General features: G+C 37.0%; 2 protein-coding genes across 4 annotated transcripts; one reads left to right on the top strand and one right to left on the bottom strand.

The window, feature by feature from the left end:
- Nucleotides 1-1,254: 1,254 nt before the first annotated feature.
- On the top strand, nt 1,255-4,707 carry LOC147402382 (F-box protein At3g56470-like). 3 transcript variants are annotated; one of them, XM_086444015.1, is made up of 4 exons: nt 1,255-1,440; nt 3,237-3,982; nt 4,086-4,229; nt 4,340-4,707. In XM_086444015.1, exons 1-4 carry the CDS (start codon nt 1,412-1,414, stop codon nt 4,384-4,386), a joined length of 966 nt encoding a protein of 321 aa, XP_086300141.1. In that variant the 5' UTR covers nt 1,255-1,411; the 3' UTR covers nt 4,387-4,707. The 3 variants fall into 3 exon arrangements, with proteins under 3 accessions (XP_086300141.1, XP_086300142.1, XP_086300140.1); XM_086444016.1 differs by having other exon boundaries at nt 4,097-4,229; XM_086444014.1 differs by having other exon boundaries at nt 3,237-4,229.
- A 1,585-nt stretch (nt 4,708-6,292) lies between these two features.
- Nucleotides 6,293-21,830, bottom strand: LOC147402383 (bifunctional 3-dehydroquinate dehydratase/shikimate dehydrogenase, chloroplastic-like). The gene is given in 11 exon segments (XM_086444013.1): nt 6,293-6,563; nt 6,670-6,832; nt 6,996-7,144; nt 8,113-8,256; nt 8,343-8,451; nt 8,607-8,670; nt 9,044-9,245; nt 9,248-9,389; nt 10,802-11,020; nt 14,023-14,128; nt 21,495-21,830. Coding segments are annotated over 11 exon segments (1,539 nt in total). The 5' UTR covers nt 21,695-21,830; the 3' UTR covers nt 6,293-6,522.
- Nucleotides 21,831-22,031: the final 201 nt, after the last annotated feature.

The raw sequence follows: 22,031 nt of genomic DNA on the forward strand, positions 1-22,031 counted from the left end.
TTATTCCAAAATCCATCATCTTTCCCCCTAAGATTATTTTGGATAAAATGACCTAAATATCTTTGTCTAAAATAAAAAAATTATTTTGTAAAGCTTTTCTTCAAACTTTGATTTTGGAAATAAGACACCTCTTCTAAATTATGTTAGGTGTCAACTAGTCATTTTCAACTCGAATCCACTTGTACCAATAATTGTACATAAATATATATTAAAAAAAATGCTAAACTAACTTTATATGATGTTACAGTCAACATTGTGCTGATATGGTAGTGTGTATAGAACCATAGATATTTTTCTCAAGATATGAGTGAGAGGCTTATATGATTCTATACACACCGTCACATCAACACAGTGTTGTAGGATGTTAGTATAGAACAAATGTCAATATACTTAAAATTATATTAAGAAAAATGTTGAAATGATTGTGTACGACATTAGTTTAGATATTCAAAGTCGTACATAGAACCATAGATGCTTTTTCTTGAGATATGAGTGAAAAGCATATATGATTTTGTATGCACCTCCATGTTAATTTTGTGTCTAACGCAATGTCATGTCCAATCACTCTGGCACGACTCTTATGTAAAACCTTCGAATGTTAGAATCAAAATTAACCTAACAATTACTCATTATATCATAGGTATGAAAAAAAAAATTGTAATTCCTCAAGGGATGTTTCTGCAACAGTTACATATTCAATCGACACCCCCCTAACACGACATGTCACAACTGCACTTTTATGGGAATGTATAATTGTGTATCTCGAGGAGTATAGATCTATTGTTCTTGCACATTTCACATCACGAGTGTCGATTGAGTATGCCACGTGGGGTGGGGGGCATCATAGAACTTGAAAATCCATTGACACGTTACTTTGATGAGTCATGGTAATATGACTTGCTAGGTGGCATATTCAATCGACTCCCTAGCATGACAAGTTTGGGAACCTTAGATGTGTGCGTATTGGATACACGAGTGCACTCCCCCATAAAAAAAGTGTATCTCGAGGGGTACACATCTACGGTCTGCCCACATCAAGGTGTCATGATTGAGTATGCCATTGGTTGAGTCATATTATCATCAGGACTCTAGTATGATGATCAACCTATGACGTCCCAGATCATAATCTGACGACTTACAGGGAATCTTTTTAAGTTCTAGAACGTACGGATGGTGGGTCCCACATCTCATTAGCCGTTTTCCTAATTAAAAATCTTTACGAAATAAAAAAGAATATAAAAGAAAAAAGAAAACAAAATCTGACTCAAAAACCCTCTTATTGGAAACCTTAATAGACGAAACCATCGCTCTGAATCTCTTCTTCCTTCTTCTCCTTCTCCTTCTCCTTCTCACCTACTGAACCTCAAATACTTTCTTTATTATTTTCAATATTCTATAAAAATAAATAATAATGAATATGTCTCCACCGCTTCGACGCAGGTAAGTTCTTCCAATTTTATTATTATTATTATTATTTTTCTGCATTGTTGGATTGTTTTTTTGTTTCGTTTTGTTGCTTTTGTGTTGATGTTTGTCTCTCTATCTCTTTCTCTTACATATATATAGATCAAGATCAATGAAACCATGATTACCAACTATTGCAGAAACATCTATCGATACTAGTTGAAGTAACGTTTTTTTTTTTTTTTAATATATTTTTTTGGATCACTTTGTATTTTTCGTCTTCTGGTGGGTTCATAGTCAAGGGGACATCACGATCATAGATATTTAATTGATTTGTCTACAATTTCCTTTAGAGTGTCCACTTGGCTATTTTAGCAAAAAAAATAAAAAAAGTATTATCGATTGTGAGGTATTGAGAGTAGATATGAAGATACTTTAATTAACATAAAATAAAGATTCGATCAATCGAACCCAAAATTTTAGGATAGGGCATTGATGATGCTGAATAATTCAAGAAACGTGTGTTTTTGTGAGTTTCTTGGTATTAGCTCATTCTCATGGTTGTCAATTCTTGATTATTGAGAGTCTTTGGAATTTCAATTATGATTAGGCCCATTTCAAACAAATTAAAATGATTGAAGATTTTCCAAAATATTTCACTTGTTGCTTGTGATGCATAATTGTTGGCTTATCTCTCTCATAGAGACTAATTTGATTAAGATTCTACAATGACCAAAGTTTCATTAGTTTAGTAGGATCCTATTTGGGGAAGCTCTGCTTCGAAGTAAATTGCTCATATGGAATCACTTCTATAAAAAAGTACAATTGTGATATCAATTGTTTGGTGATAATGCTCCACGAAAGGAAAGAGATTTTAGAATCTAGTTTTCCGGTTAGGTTGAGGGTCCTTAGAGCCTCGGGCCTGCCGACCACCCACCCTAGTTCCAATAAAACTCAAGAGACTTCTTCCTCTTATCTCTTACTACTACATGGCCGCACCCAATAGTTGATACCTTTGATGGGCCAAGGCCCTGCCTACATTGAGGTATCAACTAATGTTTCTTTGTTGAGGAACACCTTACAGAATACAGTCAAATGTTTGTAACTTGTTATTTGCTTTACACGTGCTACTAAATTTGTATATAACAGCTTCGTTCCTTAGCTCGCTTACTAAAGCAAATGGCTGGATTTCACGCTTCGATACTTGCTTACCCTTATGCTGGTCAACACTTGGTCGGTCAGACTCTCGATTGTTTGAGCCCCTTCTTCCTCCCCTCCCTTTTGGGAGTATGGGGAGGCGTGGTTCTATGGCCATGAGATCCCCTCTATCCAAGAGCTACGTCAAGCTTACACTTTTATTCTTATGTCTTTTACTACGCAGTCTCGCTTAATCGATGATGTTCCATGAAGTGCTTTTTGGTGTCCAAAAGCAGTTATATTTTCATTAACTAAAGAGCATACCAAAACAGCCCGACATTTTTGTTCGTCTTGCTTCCCACAAAAGTGTATTTGGACAGCTTCAGCTTCTAGATTATTTTTGATTTCTTGTTTTTGTGGGATTCAGAAAGCCATGTACCCAACAAACATATTTTTGACTCTTGGAAAATGCTTTTTATGGGAGGGCTGCCTAAGGCTTACCCTAAATTTTGGAAACCTTATGGTGCTATCTTTCCATGCTCATCATCATTAAAATCTTGTCAAAAAAATTCGGGGTTGTCCGAATGAACTTGTTCCTCCATTCAATTATGTCTAAAGGAATGTCCTCTATAAATTTAAATGACTTTGTATCCGTTCTCACGAACTTAATCCATGTTTTTTTCTTTTCTTGGCAGCAAAAGACTAGCACAAAAAAGGGGAAATAGTTCAAGCACCAATACTTCTAAAAAAAAATTAAAAAATAGTTCAAGCACCAACATTGTGCTGAGACCTTGGTCGGAACTTCCCCCTGAGCTTCTGGATTTGATCGCCAAGCGTTTATCTATAATAGAGCTTCTTGCTTTTCGTAGCACTTGCAAGGACTGGCGTTTATCATCTTCTACATCTTCAGCTCAGCCCAAAACTAAACAAGTTCCATGGTTTCTACTCTATGATAGCAAACCAAACTGTCACTTACATGATCTATCCTCGGACAATTCATACACAATCCATATCCCGGAATTGGATAACGCAACATGCATTGCTTCACTTGATGGGTGGCTTCTTATGTACCGAGACCGATCAATGTTCTTCTTCTGTCCCTTCTCCCGTGCAAAAATAGACCTCCCGGAGTTCCCCCATTCGACACTATCGAACCATGCTGCAGTATTCTCATCTTCTCCTATGTGTCAAGACTGCATTGTTTGTGTTGTTAACCATGGCAATAACACCACATTGGAATTAAATGTGATTCGTCGTGGAGCTAACGAATGGACTAAACACAAAATGCCATATGCCCAAAACCGGATAAAGACCATAACTTGTGCAACATTTAACAATGGGATTTTCTATTTTTTGGACTCTGCTGATGCTGCTTTGACTTTTGTTCTTGGAGATGCTAGATGGAAATTATATCAAGTGGTACCTTGGACAAATCAATCAGGTCAGAGGCTACCATTTTCATCAGATAGCGTTTATTATAGTAATAAAATTAAGCGAAAATTGGAGTTGAAAGAGTTTGATTCTCTATCTACTTGTGGAACAAGTTTTCGAGAAGGTGCCTACAATATATGCATTCACAATGAAGAACACAAGGCCGAGGACAAGAAGAAACTTCGTCGAAGGAAGGGAGTATGGGTCCAGCCTCGGTTCTTCGAGATTCCTGAAAATCAGAGCTGGTCTCTTTGAAGGTGTGTTCTTGAAGGAAGAAAATATTCACCTTTGTTTCTTCTTCCTTTTTTGTTTTGTTTGTTTTTCATTTTTATTATTTTTTATAACATCTAGTGTTTTGTTCTTGTAGGTGAAAAGGATGAATATATAGAGGCTCTTATGTGGTTTTCTTCATAGTTCAAGAATTTATGTTTTAGTCAGATTTGTTGGCAAGAACATTTTTTATTTGAAAATTCATTAGTTTTTCAGTTATTTATCTTTGGTAAGTTGGATCTTTCTTTCATCAACTATTTATAAGGGAACAGTCTTTTGAATTGTTTTTTTTTTTTTTTGGTAATTGGTTAAAACAGGTTGGAAAACCAACTTTTCCTTGCTGTGATATCTGATGGGTTTTATCTGATCTACGAAGCCCCATCACTTAGTTTTGGTGTCAGTTAAATGAATCATGTTCTTCAATTTTAATCCTGTTTAAAGTCATGTCTTTTGTTATTGCAAGCAGGTTCAAATCTTGTTCATGTTCTTCTATTTAATACTGTTTAAAGTCATGTCTTGTGTTATTGCAAGCGTGTTCAAATCTTGTTCTCGTTCACTAATGAGAGGGATTTACCCACGTCTCAGGCTTCACACCATCTCACGAGACAAAGGACGATATTTTAAAGGTCTAGGTCGAGCCAATAAAACTTGGCCGATTTTATTTTTTTCATTTAAATAATTATTTTTCTATGAATAAATTATTTATAACCTGTCTTATTTTATAATTAAAAAAATTATAATTATTGTCATATATATATGAATAAATAATTGTGAATCGAGTTAAATGATTTATCTCATCCAAAACGAATTGACTCATCCAAGACAATGAGACTTCTTATCTTCAATAATTAGGATCATAAGTCACCTCAATTGAGTTCAATTTGACGAGGGAAATCCAAGTTGTAGCTTCTTAAGAAATGTTGAAAATGATCAGACATTTAATTTAAGAGCAATATCCATATGTATTGGCATTGGTAATTTAAGAAAATTAAAAAGAGGATAGAACTCGAGATTTTAGCCATCTTTACACAACTTTGTTTTTGTTTAATTGAACAAATTTAAAATGTCAAAAAAAAATAAAAAAAATCACTTCTTTTCAGGGAGTTGAATTGCAATCGATTATTGTATTATTCGGGAAATTCGTGTATGATGAATTATTGAAAAATTTGTCAACTGTGCAAACTACCTCAATCTTAGGCTGTAAGTGACTGTCACTCTCTCCTGGTTTATCACCAATTAAGACCATTACTTGTTGTGAGTGGTCTAGTATTCTTATTGGGCTTGGATTTCAAGAGGCAAACCAGCATCAAAAGGGACCTTTTCTTAAGCGGAGTGGAGTGGGCTCAGGTATGGGTTCTGTATGTTTTTGGTCTGTGGCACTGAGGGGACAGAACGTGTGTAATATTTTTATAGTTGATAGTGGATTTTTCCCCCTCTCCTCCATAGACATAGGCAAATTTGCCGAACTACATAAATCTTTGTTCCTTGTGTGTCCATTATTTGTTTTCTCTTGTTACACTTCTGCACAACATTACTATATTTCTGGGACACATTCATATCTAACCTGCATATTACCATCTCAACTCAAACCATTGGATACCACGTTAGCCTAATGGAAATGTATCAAATACGCAATTTAGATGCACTAATCATGAATGGAAAAAAAACATTGAAGACACCCTCCCCATTGCATTACAATACCAAGGAGGTATTCCAAATTTTGGAGGAAATGTAGGAGCATCAAATAAATTCAGAACACCACATGTCTTGTAATGAGGAGGGTTCCTTCAAAATTTTGAAGCGGCTTGCCCGCTTCGAAGTCGGACTCATTAAGAACTGTCAAGCATCACCTTCTCTCGTGCCAACAACATTTGGGATGGAGAGAATGGCCCAGATCTCCCCCAGGGTTGAATTTAGTGTGCAGTGGAAATCATGTGGTTGTGCAAACATCCCATGGCCTAAGTATGTGAGCAGCCATACTTGGCTTCTCGACACCAAATGAATTGACACATAAGTCAATAATTTTGAATTTGAAAAGACAATGAACATGTGAAGTGTGATATAAAATCTTTCTCCCATCTTAATCATTCTAGTAAGAAATTGATTTCCTGATACATTTGTTCAAAGAAAAAAATTTGTTCAAAATAATAATAATAATAATATACTGAAGAATACAACATCAGGAATCTGTAGTTTCGAGACATTTCAAATCAGTTTAAATAAACTACAATTCCTTGCACATATGGAATCAGCGAGAAGTGATTACCCTGAACAAAAAACTTAGTATTTTGACATGATTTCCATGAAAAGTTCCTTGGGTGCTGCACTCAGATAACGGTACAAAACCAAAAGAAAGAATAAGAATGGGGTGAAATAGTGATAATTCAAAGAGTTTGTTAAACTTAAAATGGTAATTGTGTTTCTTACCTGGCAATCCTGTGAACTTTTCAAACTGTTCATATGCCTGTCCAATGAACATCTCTAGACCAGTAACAATAGTCGCTCCACACTCTTTTGCTTCATGCAAGAGTCTGGTTATTTTTGGTGTATATACAGCATCAAAAACCAGGGCATAAGCTTGCAAAGCATGCTGCACAAACAGACCCATTTCGTTTTCTATACTTAATGGTAAAAATTTTATAAGCTATACAGAGTGAAAATTACAAACAAAGCTAAACCACCACACTAGTTTCTACACATACAATAATTCAGAATCCAAGGAGTAGGACACATGTAGAATGGGGAGGGCGAACCTTAGGCACTGGTGTCTCCTCAACCTTTGGTTGCATCCCGATAGATGTTGTATTTGCAAGGATCATCCCATCTTCTGGGTGGAAACCCTCTAGTTCAGCAAGAGATATTGCATCTCCTCCAATTAAATCAGCGAGTTCTCTAGCTCGATCTTTGAATCAGAACAGGCAGAAATCATCATCCAAATCTAAAATTTTCTAACAAACAAAACAAAACTGACAATATTCGTAACTTAAAACACGGATGTCACTGAAAATCCGACATGCTACCATGCTGATTGAAGAAATATATGTTTTGGATCCGTAGACTCATGAAAAATTAACTCATAAACGAACATGCAATCCTTACCTTTTAAAACATGAAATCTAAAGGTTTTGATAAAAATACGTATCTTAAGGATACATCATGTATCCCCAAGATAAATCCTGGCCGTTGGGATCATCAGTCAGGATTGTGTTTACAATACACATTTTTATTCAATTTTATGTGCCTTGGGTTTGGAAAGATGGCAAATGTCCATGTTTTTTTAATTTGGGATGTGAAATGGAGTTAGAGAGGAAAATGATCTTTGTAAAAAAGGATTGTACCAGAAGATTTTCTATTTTTTGTGGGGTGGGATGGGCACAAGGAGTGTATTATTTCTAAAATATTTCTTATCAGTAGACTCATGGAAAGAAACCCATATATGGGTTGGGATCAGGAGACAATCCTTATTTCACAATCCAGTTGACAATCATTTGTCTTATATGGGTTAGAAGTCTTGGAGTAGGCTTACTTTTTGTGAGAATGATCTCTATGGTAAGGAGATCATCCTCTCAAACAAAACAAAAAAAACCATTCTGAAACTTCTAACCCCATCAAAAGTTGTTTACAAGTCGAAGTCTTTATATGTAAATTGAGGTGGATACCAAACTTTTAAAGCTAAGCTGGAACTAATGGTGTTTCAATGTTTGAGAAGATCAATGACAAACTCCATAGTCCATCATCAACTCAATGTCATCAGACCAGAAAGTCAATCATCAACATCATCAAGGCCTTATCCCAAAGAGTTGAGGTTACCTAAACGAATCCTGTGGTGAAATAGAATGTGAGAAGATGCAACACAAAATTGAATCTCACCGTAAGTGCGATTGGCTATTACGACTCTTGCTCCCTTTGCCTTTGCACCATAAGCAAGTGCTTTACCAGCACCACCTGCTCCAATGACTACAAACAGTTTACCCGCTATAGGCGAACCAGTTGAATCATATGTATTATGAGAACCTGTAAAAGAAAAGATTGGATCCCAAACACCTTTAAGCAACAAACTCTGAACAAATTATGCACAGCTCCCAAGACAAGTGAAAAACCTCTTAGTCCATCTTCAATAGCTGTAATTGCGCCAACATAGTCGGTATTGTAACCAATTAGCTTTCCATCACTTGGTCTTCTAATAATGAGATTAACAGCCCCTATGGACTGCAAGGATTTGATCAAGAAAAATAAATCAGAAATGAGAATAGAAAAGCAGCATAAACTCTTCAAGAAAAAATCTACTTGTAGCTTTCAAATCATAGCTCAACTACTTGAATGGAAATACTTCAAGTGAACAAAGTGAAGGGATAATCGAGAACCTTTGCAATCGGATCAACCTCATCACAGCATTTAAGTGCAGCTTCCTTGTGAGGAATAGTGCAACTGCATGTCAAATTGAAGCACGTCATTTCATTGCTCATGGGAAGGAATTCTAGCTTTTACAAAATATATATAGTTACAAATGATCAGAAATCATTGTAGCCTAGAATAAATATCACAAGATAAATCTTATGGGAATACATATAAAACAAACAGACAGCTTTGATAAACCACAGCCAAGAATGAATAGAACTAAGGTTATCACAAAGAATACTTCATCACTTTAATCAACATCGCACCAAAAAGACACCTAGCTAGCAGAGAACCAAAGCAAGTCCATGTTTAGACTCATTATAAAAACTACATAAAAAATTTGCAAGAGAAATTCTTCAATATAATTTACAATAAATTTAAGCCATTCAAGTGAAGATTGAACCTGAATCCAGCAAAATCTGGGGAGGCATAGGTGTTCAAAAACTTTGCAACATCATCCACCAAAAGAGGCACATAAATTCCATTAAAACCAACCAACTTAAATGCTCTGTTGTACAAAAGGGGTCCTTTGCTGTGACCCACAGGCTTCCCAATAAGTCCTAATACTTTTGTATCAGGCCCTATCTGTCTGATATTGTATAATTAAACAAATCTTCGATTGTTGGTTGCCCAGGTGCTGACACTATTCCTGCTTCAAGTGTGCCAAAAGTGAGATATCCACCAAATTTAGGGCAAAGTACCCGAGAAATCAGACCCCTCTCGGTCATAACCAATCCTATTACTGGAACCTGAAATTTCAAATAATGTGTTATCTGCAGACTGCAAAAGAGCTTTAAGGGGATGCAATGATATATGAGTTATGTCAAAAGGTCCTGGTTATACAAATAATCTTGAAAACAATACGGCTCAGCTTGGTACACCAAAAATTTGCTGCAAATGGCTGTAAAGCAAATGGTTACAGCAGATTGGGCTTTTGCGGTGCTTGGTTGCACCCCCCCAATTATCTGCAAATATTTATGTGCCCCAGAAAAACTCTTAAGGTCTCCCCCCTCATATCTTGCTCTCCCTCTCTGCCTCTCGCCTTGTCCCTCCCTCCTTCCATTTCTCTCCCCCTCTCCTATAAGGTCTTTTGTTAAAAAATGCAATTTTCTTTTCCATTCGGAATCACTAATAAACATTTGCATGATTTTCCAGGGTTTCCACCAAGCACTTGTAAAGGTTTGCACCACAAAACAACCATTATGAAGGCAAAATTTTACAGTTTGTGGTGGCTCGTAGAGTACCAAGCAAGGCCAGGAATCACAATGATTTTTAACTTTCTACTTAAAGTGTTTAATAAATGAGAGACTGAAGAAACCATTAAAAAAATACAAAAATGTTCTGTTGCTAAAACATTGTACTAAACCCATTAAAAAAATGCAAAAAATGTTTGTTGGGATAAGGCTTTGTTGTTGTTGTAGAATTTATACAAATATCATAAGCTACAAGCAACTTTCTCCAGTATGCCATATAAACCATTTCTGTGTAACAAGGACACAAGTTTTATGATATTTTCCATGTCGGACACGTATTGCAGCCTTCACACACCTCAATACACATCCTAGTATGTAAGGTATATCACTCCTTAATTTCATGGTTTTCCATAAGAAATGACTTAAGGTGTAATCCATAAACCAACTGATCAAGTTCTTAACACTCAAAACTCTTTTCAAAGCAAATACAATATATTATACATGAGAAGATTTGGGACACTAACTCTAATTGTTCAACTAACCTTAGAAGTTAACATTAATGTATGAAACCAATCCCTTGCTACTTAATTTTCCATTTGATTTTGAGGAGGTCACGACAAACACACATATTGTACTTAATGAAGGTGCCAGCTTGCTAAGTTGATTAAAATCTGTGAGTGCTGATACCAAGAATGGGTTCAAAACTTGCCTTCACGTATTACTTACTGACCATTAATCTCACTTGCTTGGCGGAGCAAAAGAAAAACAAGGATTGTTTTAATTGTCAGGCTAGCTTTGGCACATTCCTAAATATTACTTTACAAAACATTATCTCATAAATAGTGGTTTCTGTGTGATCATATTTTCATAAGACAATTACATATATATGACAATGGACAGAATATTACAGAAGAAAGAAACTTCTAAGGTCACTAGAAAAAGAAGAAGAAGAAGAACACATTGCTTACTTGTGAATGCACAGTTATTTGAAACATTCGCGCCACATCTGTAGTATCCAAGGCAGTTGTCTCTATCTTCACTATGTCGGCTCCAGTACCTTGTATTCTAGCCGCTAGATCGCGAATATCCTCAACAGATGGAGTACTATGATAGTTGTGAGAAGAAACAATGACCTTGAAGTTTTCAGGCTTCTTTCCACTTATAGAATTCATGAATTCATTAGCAACCTTAAAACATAAACAGAAATGAGAGTTTCAATAGCATGCTTCTAAGAGTTTACCATACTAAATTCAATATGTTAAAAACAAAGACTACTGAAAGAGCATTACAACAAATGGTTTCATTTTGTGCTTGAGAAGTAGTTCCTTAAGAATATTTCTTCAGTGAAGTTGTTATACTCTTACTACTTATGATCAGCATTCCAAACTGCAAGTAATTTACTTTTCTAGAAGGTTAATGAAGATCAGACCCTAAAGTTATCCAATTCTCATTTCTTAAAATTATGCTCACCAGACCTAAAATGCCCCAGTATCTGTTTCTGTCACCGTCCCAGCACCTTTATGTTTTATGGCAACTAAATTTCGGCTAGTGAAGCAAGGTCATGAGTGCCAAACTTTATTTTCATTAGTATCAGTCTACTGGTTCTCTTTTTCAAAAGCATGAACAATACGGGTACTGTTAAATTGACAACATATAGATTACTGGATTCACTGTCATGGGCTTGATAAATGAACTTGAGGAGGGGAAGGGGAAGACAATTGGTGGAGACAGATAATGTATATTGGCTCTAACATTTCCACAGAACTGTCTTGAAAATAATACTATCCCCTTTATTAGATAAGGAATGGAAACGATGGATATTTGGGATACTCTGATGTCCTAGCTTGATCCTAGACAATGCCAGTCGCAGGTATCACCTGCTACACTTATCCATGTTTGTCAGTGGTGAACTAGAATTGCATATGAACAAGCCAACAAAATTCCAAGTCACTAACAGACCATGATCTTGAACAGGATGATTAACTATTGCCAAGCATCCTACGGCACACTTCTTAAGATAATTCTTCAATAGCAGAGGCCTAATGGCATTGAAGCAAATTACCTATACTATCAAGACTTGAACTACTTTTTTTTGGGGATAAATATAAAATTCTCCTTTGAAAAGAAAGGAGAAAAGGGGCGGAGATAGCCCCCAAACAGCAAGACAAAAAAACACGAATATGCCAAAAACAAAGAAAGCAAAAAACCAAAAACAAAAGAAAGAACAAAGAAAAATAAAGTTACACGCCTGAAGAGGGGCTACGAGTCACAAATGGTATCCCAATTGAAAACAAAATCTTGGAAGCACATGCCCTCGAAGTCCTTACTCATATTTGACTAAAAGAAGCGTAACCCCAAAATCTCCAAAATCACCGTATGAGATGAGCTCTCCTACTCTGGAACACTCTGTTGTTGCGTTCTTTCCAGAGATCCCATGCAATAGTTGAAGGAAGGATAGTCCAAAGATACCTCTTTCTAGAAGAGAAGATATTGAATCTCTAACCCTCCAAAAGTGCGAAAAGAGAAAGAGGGAAAACCTAAACCTCCTAGAAACGAGATAAAAAGAACATCCAAATACCACGTGAGGAGGGACAATGAATAAGAATGTGGTTGGCAAATTCCCCATTCTTCGAGCACAAGTAAAAAAGTTTGGGGTGATCCACCCCCAAGAGATCATATTGTCCAAGGTTAGGATTCTATCCAAAGAGGCAAGCCACAAGAAAAAGGAAACCTTGGGTGATATAAGAGCGGACCAAATAATGGACGGTGAGAAAGATACCTCACACTACAGAAGCAAACAATTATAAAAGGATTTAACAAAATCCTCTTGTCCTTGGCTTTGAATCATTCTCTCTGAATTGAAGTGAATTAAGAAGATCTAGGAGAGATGCGATGTCAGTTAACTCTCAGTCATTGAAGTTTCTTGTGAAACCCAGATCCCAAGAATCCGTATTACTGTCCCGAATCAACACTGTCCCACAGAGTTGTACTTTTTCAATGAACAAGCATACAAGGATGGAAATTGAGTAGCCAGAGACGAAGTACCGCACCAAATATCCTCCCAAAATCTAACCTTGTCCTCCAACCCAACTTTGAATCTAATCTCCCTATCATACCTATCAACACCCTTCAGAATACCTTTCCACACACTACACCTGTAAAATCCTTTAATCTCACCACTTTACCAATCAAACCTCTTTTCTCCATATTTAGCACAAATCACCCTCCTCCACAGGTTGTTTCTTTCTTCCTCGAATCTCCAAAGCCACTTGCCTAGGAGAGCCTTATTAGTTAATCTAAGCCCTCTAATCCCCAAGCCTCCATTCTTCTTTGGAGTGCAAACCATCTTCCAATTCACCAAATGATATTTTCTACCACCATTATTGTCATTCCACACAAAAAAAAATTTATGAGTTTTTCGTTCTTGACCTCTACCGATTTTGGTAACGAGAACAGGGAAAGGAAGTAGATCGGTATACTTGTTAAAGTACTTTTAATCAACGTGACCTTACCTCCTTTGGAGACATATTTCGCTTTCCAAGTGTTCAACTTCTTTTCTAACTTCTCGATAACTCCCTCCTAGATGTTTTTACTGCAATAAGAAGCCCCAAAGGGTAAACCCAAATAGGATGAAGGGAGAATATCACTACAACACCTCAAAATAACTGCTAAGGCTGGAAGGTTCGACACTTCGCCTACCCTAAACAACTTGCTTTTCTGTAAATAAACATGTAAGCCTGAAATTACTTCAAAGCAGCATAATAAGACCCGAAGAGCTCTCACTTGTTCTCTAAAATGATCCAAGAATACTAAAGTGTCATCCACGAATTGCAGGTGCGAAATCAAAGGGTCATTATAGTTTACTCTAAAACCAGATAACCTCCCTATCTCAACTCCCCTCCTAAACAGATTCCCTAGGGCTTTTGTCACTATAAGAAATAAAAATGGGGATAACGGCTCACCCTATCTCAAACCCCTATAGCTCCTGAAATACCCCACCAGACTACCATTTACTGAGATAGAAAAAGAAATCGATGTTACGCACTTTAAAATCCACCCAATTCACTTAGAGCCAAAACCCATCATTTTCGATATATACTCCAAAACATCCCAACTCACGTGATCATAAGTATGTTCATGAGAAAGCAACCTGAACAACTTAACACCAGTATGTTCATGAGAAAGCTACCTGAAGCTCGACATCAATATAGTCAGCTCCCAATTCCATGGCTAATCGAAGTGCATCTAGTCTCCTGTTTTCATCCCCTTCATACTGACCACCTTCCCATTTCGGTCTGAGAAAATACATAAAAGTTAGAAGATCCGATAAAAGGATTTGGAAAGCTAAGTGTTTACAGAAGCAAGAGGAAATTGCATAAAGTGACTCATTGTGAGCAGAAGAACTATGGATTCCCCTATATACCTAATTCATGAATAGCATAGCAAGAAAGACATGGGATATCTCAAATGTAAATAATAAATATATTTTTAGGATATGATTTGTGAAATCTGCAGTGGGAAACTATATATAGAAATATTAAAATAGCATGCACGAACTGACCGAAATAGAGTTATTTTGTCATGTTACAGAAAGCAAAACTAAGAACTCCATTGCAAACATTTGTAATTATCTTCTTTTGCCAATGAGAATGTCAATCGAGAGAGTTTTTCCCCAAGACCACTATACAAATGAAACGGAAACATTGGAGGGAAGCGTAACCTTCCACACACCTTGGAAGGACTTAAAAATTCCTTATACAACTTGGTAGGAAAAACTAACCAAGGAGGTGCCACAAAAGCTACATTCCATATTCTCTTATCTTCCTTCGTCCAAGGTCAACCCCTATCTTGAATCATTCCCAAAAGTATGCATAGGTCCTCCAATTCCAAACTGTTGAAACTTGAAACTTCTAAGAAGTGAAGATCCCATGAGTAATGGCCATTTCCAATTTGCACTAGTTCTTCACTCAAGTGTTTTTCTCCCAAGAATTAGTCAACATGAAAGGTAAGGTCCTAAGCAACAGCTCTTCTTCACACCACAAGTTCTCCCCTTTGCCAACCTAGTAGGAAATACCCTTTCAAAATTGGTTAGAGACATTTGACACATTCATCCAACCCTCCAAACACCCATACTATATGTAATAAATGGGATATTCCTTTCTAACCCTACATTCTAAAACCAATACTTGGAGAAAATGACCTCTCTCCAAATGGCATTGGATTCAACCCCAAACCTCCATAATTAACCAAAAAAAACTACATTCATGTCTCTAAATTGTCTAAACCCCAAGCTTCAACGACCCTTAGAGCAACACTTTTGATCAAAGCCAATTCTCTTCATCATGTACTGCAAAAAAAAGTTTCAATTAACATCACTATACCAAGTCCACTTTACATAACACCTCAGTTTCTCTAGCATTGACATCTTTCCAACATGTCAATTAGCAATCAAAACTCTGTCTAATATTTGCCACCCCTAGCAAAAGCAGTTTATAATAGAAAGATAATTGTATGACCTCCTTCATCCTATTAGCCAATCCATAATCAAGACAATTCCAATTACCATGTACTGCTAAGAGTTAACAATTAACATAATCACAAGCTTTCTCCAAGTCCACCTTACTTAACCCTCAACTTCTCTAGACCTTGCCATCTTTCCAACACATTTGTTTGCAATCAAGACCATTTTCCTCTTGCAAATTCCCTTATCACGTTAATGAAATCACCTTTTATGGAAATTGGAGAAACCAACTAGCCGTGGAGCCTATATTCTTACTCTATTTCATCAATAACCCTTCCATCACTTTTCCTCAGTAATGAAGCCGAGTGGGATGAGGATGATTGCGCTTGTCTAATTAGATTTAAATAGTTCGAGCAACCAACTATTCGACCAACATTGGAAGAAGACAACTAAAGTCATGCTCGATAGTAAAAAGCTTTACACACCTCAAAATTTGGACTAGTGGAAAGCTCCCTCTATCTTCAAGAAACTTTTTCATGGCTCAAGATCCAGAGTCTAACTTTAACTGAGTTTGAGGCATTTCCAAAAAAATTTGCCATCGAATATCTACAAAACATTCTGACATGTGATTGCGGTCTTATTATCCCCCACAATCACAAAAATTGGTGAATTTTCCAAAAATTCGAAAAGGTTCTTCTAATAAAGAACCAACCAATTAAATCGGAGAACCAACAAATTAATTGGTGATTTGCTGATTAATCACCCCCACTCCTTCAACTTCAAAATTATATCTTCTTCAACCTTGATATCTCAAGAAAAAGATAGGGTTTTTAGGAAGCTGAAGTGGATCAGTTTTTGGGAAGAAATCCAAAAACTTCAAAACTTTCCCAAATTAAACCCCACTGAATAATTGTCACCCATCTCCAACTTGCCCATTCTCTCTCTCTCTCTCTCTCTCTCTCTTTTTCTTGGGTAAGTTTAAATTTCAATAATAAAGGAAGAACATAGTGCAATTAAGAGGAGGTCAAAAGATCTAACCCTCTAAGTTTCGTCCAAAATCACAGACTCTATTAAGGAATGTAAAGACTACTAAGGAATGTAAAGATAGTCAATGCATAAAATCAGTGATCTCCTTGAATTATGCACATTTAACTTTTATTGTTTGGATTTCCATTTACATAGCAATGTAAATTAAGCAATGATGGTGTATAGGCTTTAATTTAGGATTCAAAATTGATCTTTGTACTATATTTATATTCCTCTCTTTTCAATGAACAATACAAGAGAGAATATTGATTTCTTACATGGTATCAGAGCAGTAATGCTCTTGACAACCTTAGTTTTCCCTTTCTTCTTGTAGCCAATATCTATGGCAGAAAAGCAAACCAAGCCTGAGGCTGACAAATATGACAATCCGAACGATCCTTTTTACCTTCACCACTTCGATCAACCTGGAGTTGTGCTTGTCACTCAACTATTGAATGAAGAAAACTACAGCACCTGGAGCCATGCCATGCTCATGGCCCTCAGCATCAAAAACAAAGAAGGCTTCATCAATGGCACCATTTAAAAACCACCAACTACATCCACCACTAAACTCCAACAATGGACGCGTTGCAACAATCTCGTGAAATCATGGCTTCTCAATTCAATCTCACATGATATCGGAGCAAGTGTAATATACAATGAGGCTGCTCATGAAATTTGGACTGACCTGAAGCAGCGTTTTTCACGCATCAATAGTGTCCATCTCTTTCATGTTGAAGAAACAATCCATGATTGTAAACATGACAACATGACCATTGGTGCTTATTACACCAAGCTGAAGGGCCTTTGAGGTGAATGAGACATACTATGTTCTATTCCAACTTGCACTTGTGGCACTGTGAAAGAGGTTCTGCAATTCCAACAAAGTCAAAAGACTATGAAGTTTCTCATGGGCCTTAATGAAGCCTATGTTGTGGTTCGGGGACAAATTCTACTCATGGATTTATTTCCCACAGTTAACAAAGTTCATTCTCTTATTCTCCAGTATGAAACGAGCAGTATCAAAGGGAAGTGCACCCATGTTTGACATTACAGCTTTTGCCGTAAGGAACAACTCACGGAATTCTAGGAAAAATTTCACACCAAAAAATCCTCATTTGAAATGTGAAATTTGTGACAAATTTGGGCACACCTCAAAGACTTGCCGAGTACATCTTAAGTGTGATTATTGCGGCTGGAAAGGTCACACCATTGACGTGTGCCGTAAGTTGCAAAATATGAACTCCACTGGTGGTAAACCTCATCAACAAGAGTACAAGAACTTTGCCCCTAAGGTCAATCATGCTGATGCAAATACAACAGCACCTCCCACTTCCTTCACCCTCACAACAGAACAATACCAGAATCTAATGACACTTCTCAACAACAATAAGCCTAATTCCATGGCTAATCATGTTGGTAGTGCATCCGCTATGAGTGATCTCTCGGGTATAACCTTTTGTGCCTCTATTTTTGGTGAAGGAATGTGTTAGATACTTGACACAGGAGTCACATATCACATGATTTGCTACCCTGACTTGTTGACTACAAACTCTCAAGTTACCAACCGAACCGTGCACCTTCCCAATGGAGCAGTGGCTGCCATCACACATATAGGCAACATCCATTTTGATGATTTTGCATTGCATGATGTGCTATGTGTTCCAACCTTTAGATTAAACCTGATTTCTATTAGCAAACTTGTTCGAAGTTCCCACCGTCTTGCTATATTTACTAATGATGTTTGTAGGCTTCAGGACCAACGATTGGGGAAGATGATTGAGATGGGAACTGAACGAGGTGGACTTTACTACCTTGATACTTCGAAGAAAACTGCAGCAGTCTGTCATTCCTCGAGACTTTGTCATCAACACCTTGGTCATCCTTCAAATAAGAATCTTCGTTCGATTTCTCATTTTGTCAAAGACATGATTTTTTGTGATATTGACGATTGTTTAATTTGCCCATTGGCTAAACAAATTCGTTTTCAATTTCCATTAAGTTCTATTAATACTCATGCACCATTTGAATTAATTCATGTTGATATCTGGGGAGGGTACCATATTCCTCCAATCAATGGGGCACGATACTTTCTCACTATTGTCGATGGTCATATTTGATGTACATGGATGCATCATAAATCAAACACCCAAAAATACATCACCACATTCATCAATTTGGATGAAACACAAATTTCTTTAAAAGTTACAATTCTTTGTAGTGATAATGGTTCTGAATTCGCAATGACAAAATTTTATTCAGATAAGGGAATCATTCATCAAACCAGTTGTGTCTCCACCCACAACAAAATGGAGTGGTCAAATGAAAACACCATCACTTTCTCAATGTGGCATGGGCCTTATTATTTCAAGCTAATCTTCCTAAGCAATTTTGGGGGATGCCATCTTAGGTGCCACCTATCTCATCAACCGAATTCCTACACTAGTACTTAAGGGCAAAACACCTTTTGAGCTGCTTTTTCACAAACCCACCTATGATCATTTACGAGTCTTTGGGTGCTTATGTTTCGCATCCACATACCATTGCCCCACAAAATTTGATGCCAGAGCCACACACTGTCTCTTCTTTGGGTACCCATACGGTTAAAAGAGATATCGAGTTTATGATCTCTCAACCGGTAAAATCTTTGTTTCACGTGATGTTTCCTTTCATGAGAGCATTTTTCCTTTTCCCTCTAGTTACTGCTAGCAGAAGCAACTGTTCAACCCTCTTCCTTTCCCAATCAAGGTACTAATGCCTGCCAATCGAACAACCTACCAATGATTGGTCGTTGGAATTGCCGAATAGCGGGGACCCGTAGGCTTGAGGGCCTATGATGATGACATCTCAAATTCACCTTCTCCTTCCAACTCCAACACCGAACCATTTTCACCGGAACCTAACTCTCCAACTCCCTTTGTTGCCCCAAATTCCCCAATATCATCCCCTTTGTCACCCTCATTGCCCTTCAAGGAATGTTTCAACATCTAACTCGGCGTTGACTGGACATACAGGTATCACTCACCCATTATCTGATGTGCTTTCTTATGATAAATTATCAACCAAACACCATGCCTTTACCATTTTTATTTCAATCGAAACAAAACCATGATCTTTTGAATAGGCAATCTGTGACCTTAAATAGCACCTTGCCATGCAACAAGAGCTTGCTGCTCTCAAGGCTAATGGAACATGGTCTCTTCAACCATTACCTCCTGGGAAGAAACCGGTTGGATGCAGATGGGTATACAAGATCAAATTCAAACCCGATGGTACTGTTGAACGTTATAAAGCCCGATTGGTAGCAAAAGGATACAGTCAAATAGAAGGATTAGATTACCATGAGACTTTTGCTCCAGTTGCCAAGCTTGTGACTGTTCGTTTCCGTCTTGTTGTGACATCAACTCAGCATTGGCACCTTCACCAACTCGATGTCAACAATGTTTTCTTACATGGAGACCTTGATGAAGATGTCTACATGTTTTTACCCCCTGGTTTTAGACGAAAGGGGGAGACACGAGTTTGCAAACTTCACAAATCATTATACGATCTCAAACAACCTTCGTGTCAATGGTTTATCAAACTTTCAACAGCTCTCAAATCGGCTATCAACAATCCAAAGTTGATTATTCATTATTCGTCTGATCCCAAGGCGGTAAATTCACTGATCTTCTTGTTTATGTAGATGATGTCATTTTGGCAGGAAATAACCTACAAGATATTGAAGACACTAAGTAATTTTTAAAGGATCAATTTAAATTGAAGGATCTTGGACAATTAAAATACTTCTTAGGCATAAAGGTTGCTCGATCCAACAAGGGCATTGCTCTTTCACAACGGAAGTATGCTCTTGAAATTCTTGAGGATGCTGGATACCTTGGTGCAAAACCAGCCTCCTTTCACATGGAACAAAACTTGTCTTTCAATAAGTTTGATGGTGACTATATTAGTAATCCTTCTTCATATCGAAGACTTGTTGGGCGGCTAATTTACTTGACCATCACACGGCCTGACTCAGTGTATGCAGTCCACATTCTAAGCCAATTTATGGACAAGCCATGAGTTCCACATTTAGAAGCAACTCATCGTGTCTTGTGTTATGTTAAACACACGCCAAGCCAAGGAATTTTTCTTCCTACAGCAGTTCAATCAAACTAAATGCTATTTGCGATGCAAATTGGGCTAGGTGTCGTGATACTCGATGATCTATTAATGGATACTGCATATTTCTTGGCAAATCATTAATTTCCTAGAAAACCAAGAAGCAAACTACGGTATCGCAATCCAGTGCAGAGGCTGAATATCAATTCATGACTGCAACTTGTTGTGAGATTACTTGGTTGAAGTACATTCTACAAGATTTGGGCATCAAGCATTCACATCTTGCCAACCAATATTGTGACAATCAAGCAGCACTCCACATTGCTTCAAATCCAGTTTTCCATGAGCGAACAAAACACATAGAAATTGATTGTCATCTCATACGAGAAAAGATTCAAGAATGAACGATCAAAACAGCTCACATATCCACATCACATCAGCCAGCCGACATTTTTACAAAGCCAGTGAGTTCTTCACAATTCTCAACTTTACTTGGCAAGTTAGGAATTATCAACATACATTCCAAACTTGAGGGGGAGTGTTAATGGATTGTAAAGACAGTCAATGCATAAAATCTATGATCTCCTTGAATTATGCAGATTTAACTTTTATTGTTTGGATTTCCATTTACATAGCAATGTAAATTAGGCAATGACAGTGTATAGGCTTTAATTTAGGATTCAAAATTGATCTCTGTGCTATATATATATATATATATTCCTCTCTTTTCAATGAACAATACAAGAGAGAATATTGATTTCTTACACCCAACTAAAAATGGAAACTTCATAACCCATCTAAATTCTCCAGACAGTTTGCACCAGACACACTATAGACCCATAATCCTGCTTTGAAGGAGAAATTTGACTGATTTAGGAACCACCCAATCTATATGCCTATAAGATTGATAAAATTTGGCCTAGATTGCCCATTCTGTGACATTAAAAAAAAAACAAAAAAAAACAAAAAAAACAAAAAAACAAAACTTGCAATGGAAGTCTACTTACAACAACCACTTGTATCTCCCAAAAACAGAGTTCAATCAAGTTACAAACACTGAACGTTGGTTATACCTGTAAGTAATGAGAGTCGGCAACAAACACTCTTTGATAAGTATTTCAAGATCCTGACGAGGATTGAAATTCTCTAAATAATCCACTCTGATTTCAACAAGATCAGCACCACTTGCATTAGCCTTATTCATCCCAATCAACATCTGATCCACAGATTTCCCCATTAATGGAGCACAAATCAGAGTCGAATTCCTACTCATTGGAACAAGATCCGAAGAAGCCAACTAAAAGGTAGAATTTCGTTGGAACAAGATTCGAACAAGTCTCGAATTTCTCCTCATTTCTCCCAATTAATGTTTGAGAGAAAAGCTGGGTGACGTCACTAGTGGATAAGAAGTGGGTCAGACAGGAACAATGAGACCCAATGAAGATCAGCAGAATTTATCTAATCTAAATAGGAAACGTAGATACGATAAGATGGGGACCACAAGATTCCAACTTAAAGTTATAATGATTAATTAAGGGAGTTAAATATGTATTTGGATCGGGATCGGTTGACTCGTGAAGAATTCCAATTACGAAAGCAATGGTAGAAAT

The sequence above is a fragment of the Akebia trifoliata genome, chromosome 5, assembly GCF_017979445.1.
Source record: "Akebia trifoliata isolate Shusen 1 chromosome 5, ASM1797944v1, whole genome shotgun sequence".
Classification (NCBI taxonomy): domain Eukaryota; kingdom Viridiplantae; phylum Streptophyta; class Magnoliopsida; order Ranunculales; family Lardizabalaceae; genus Akebia; species Akebia trifoliata.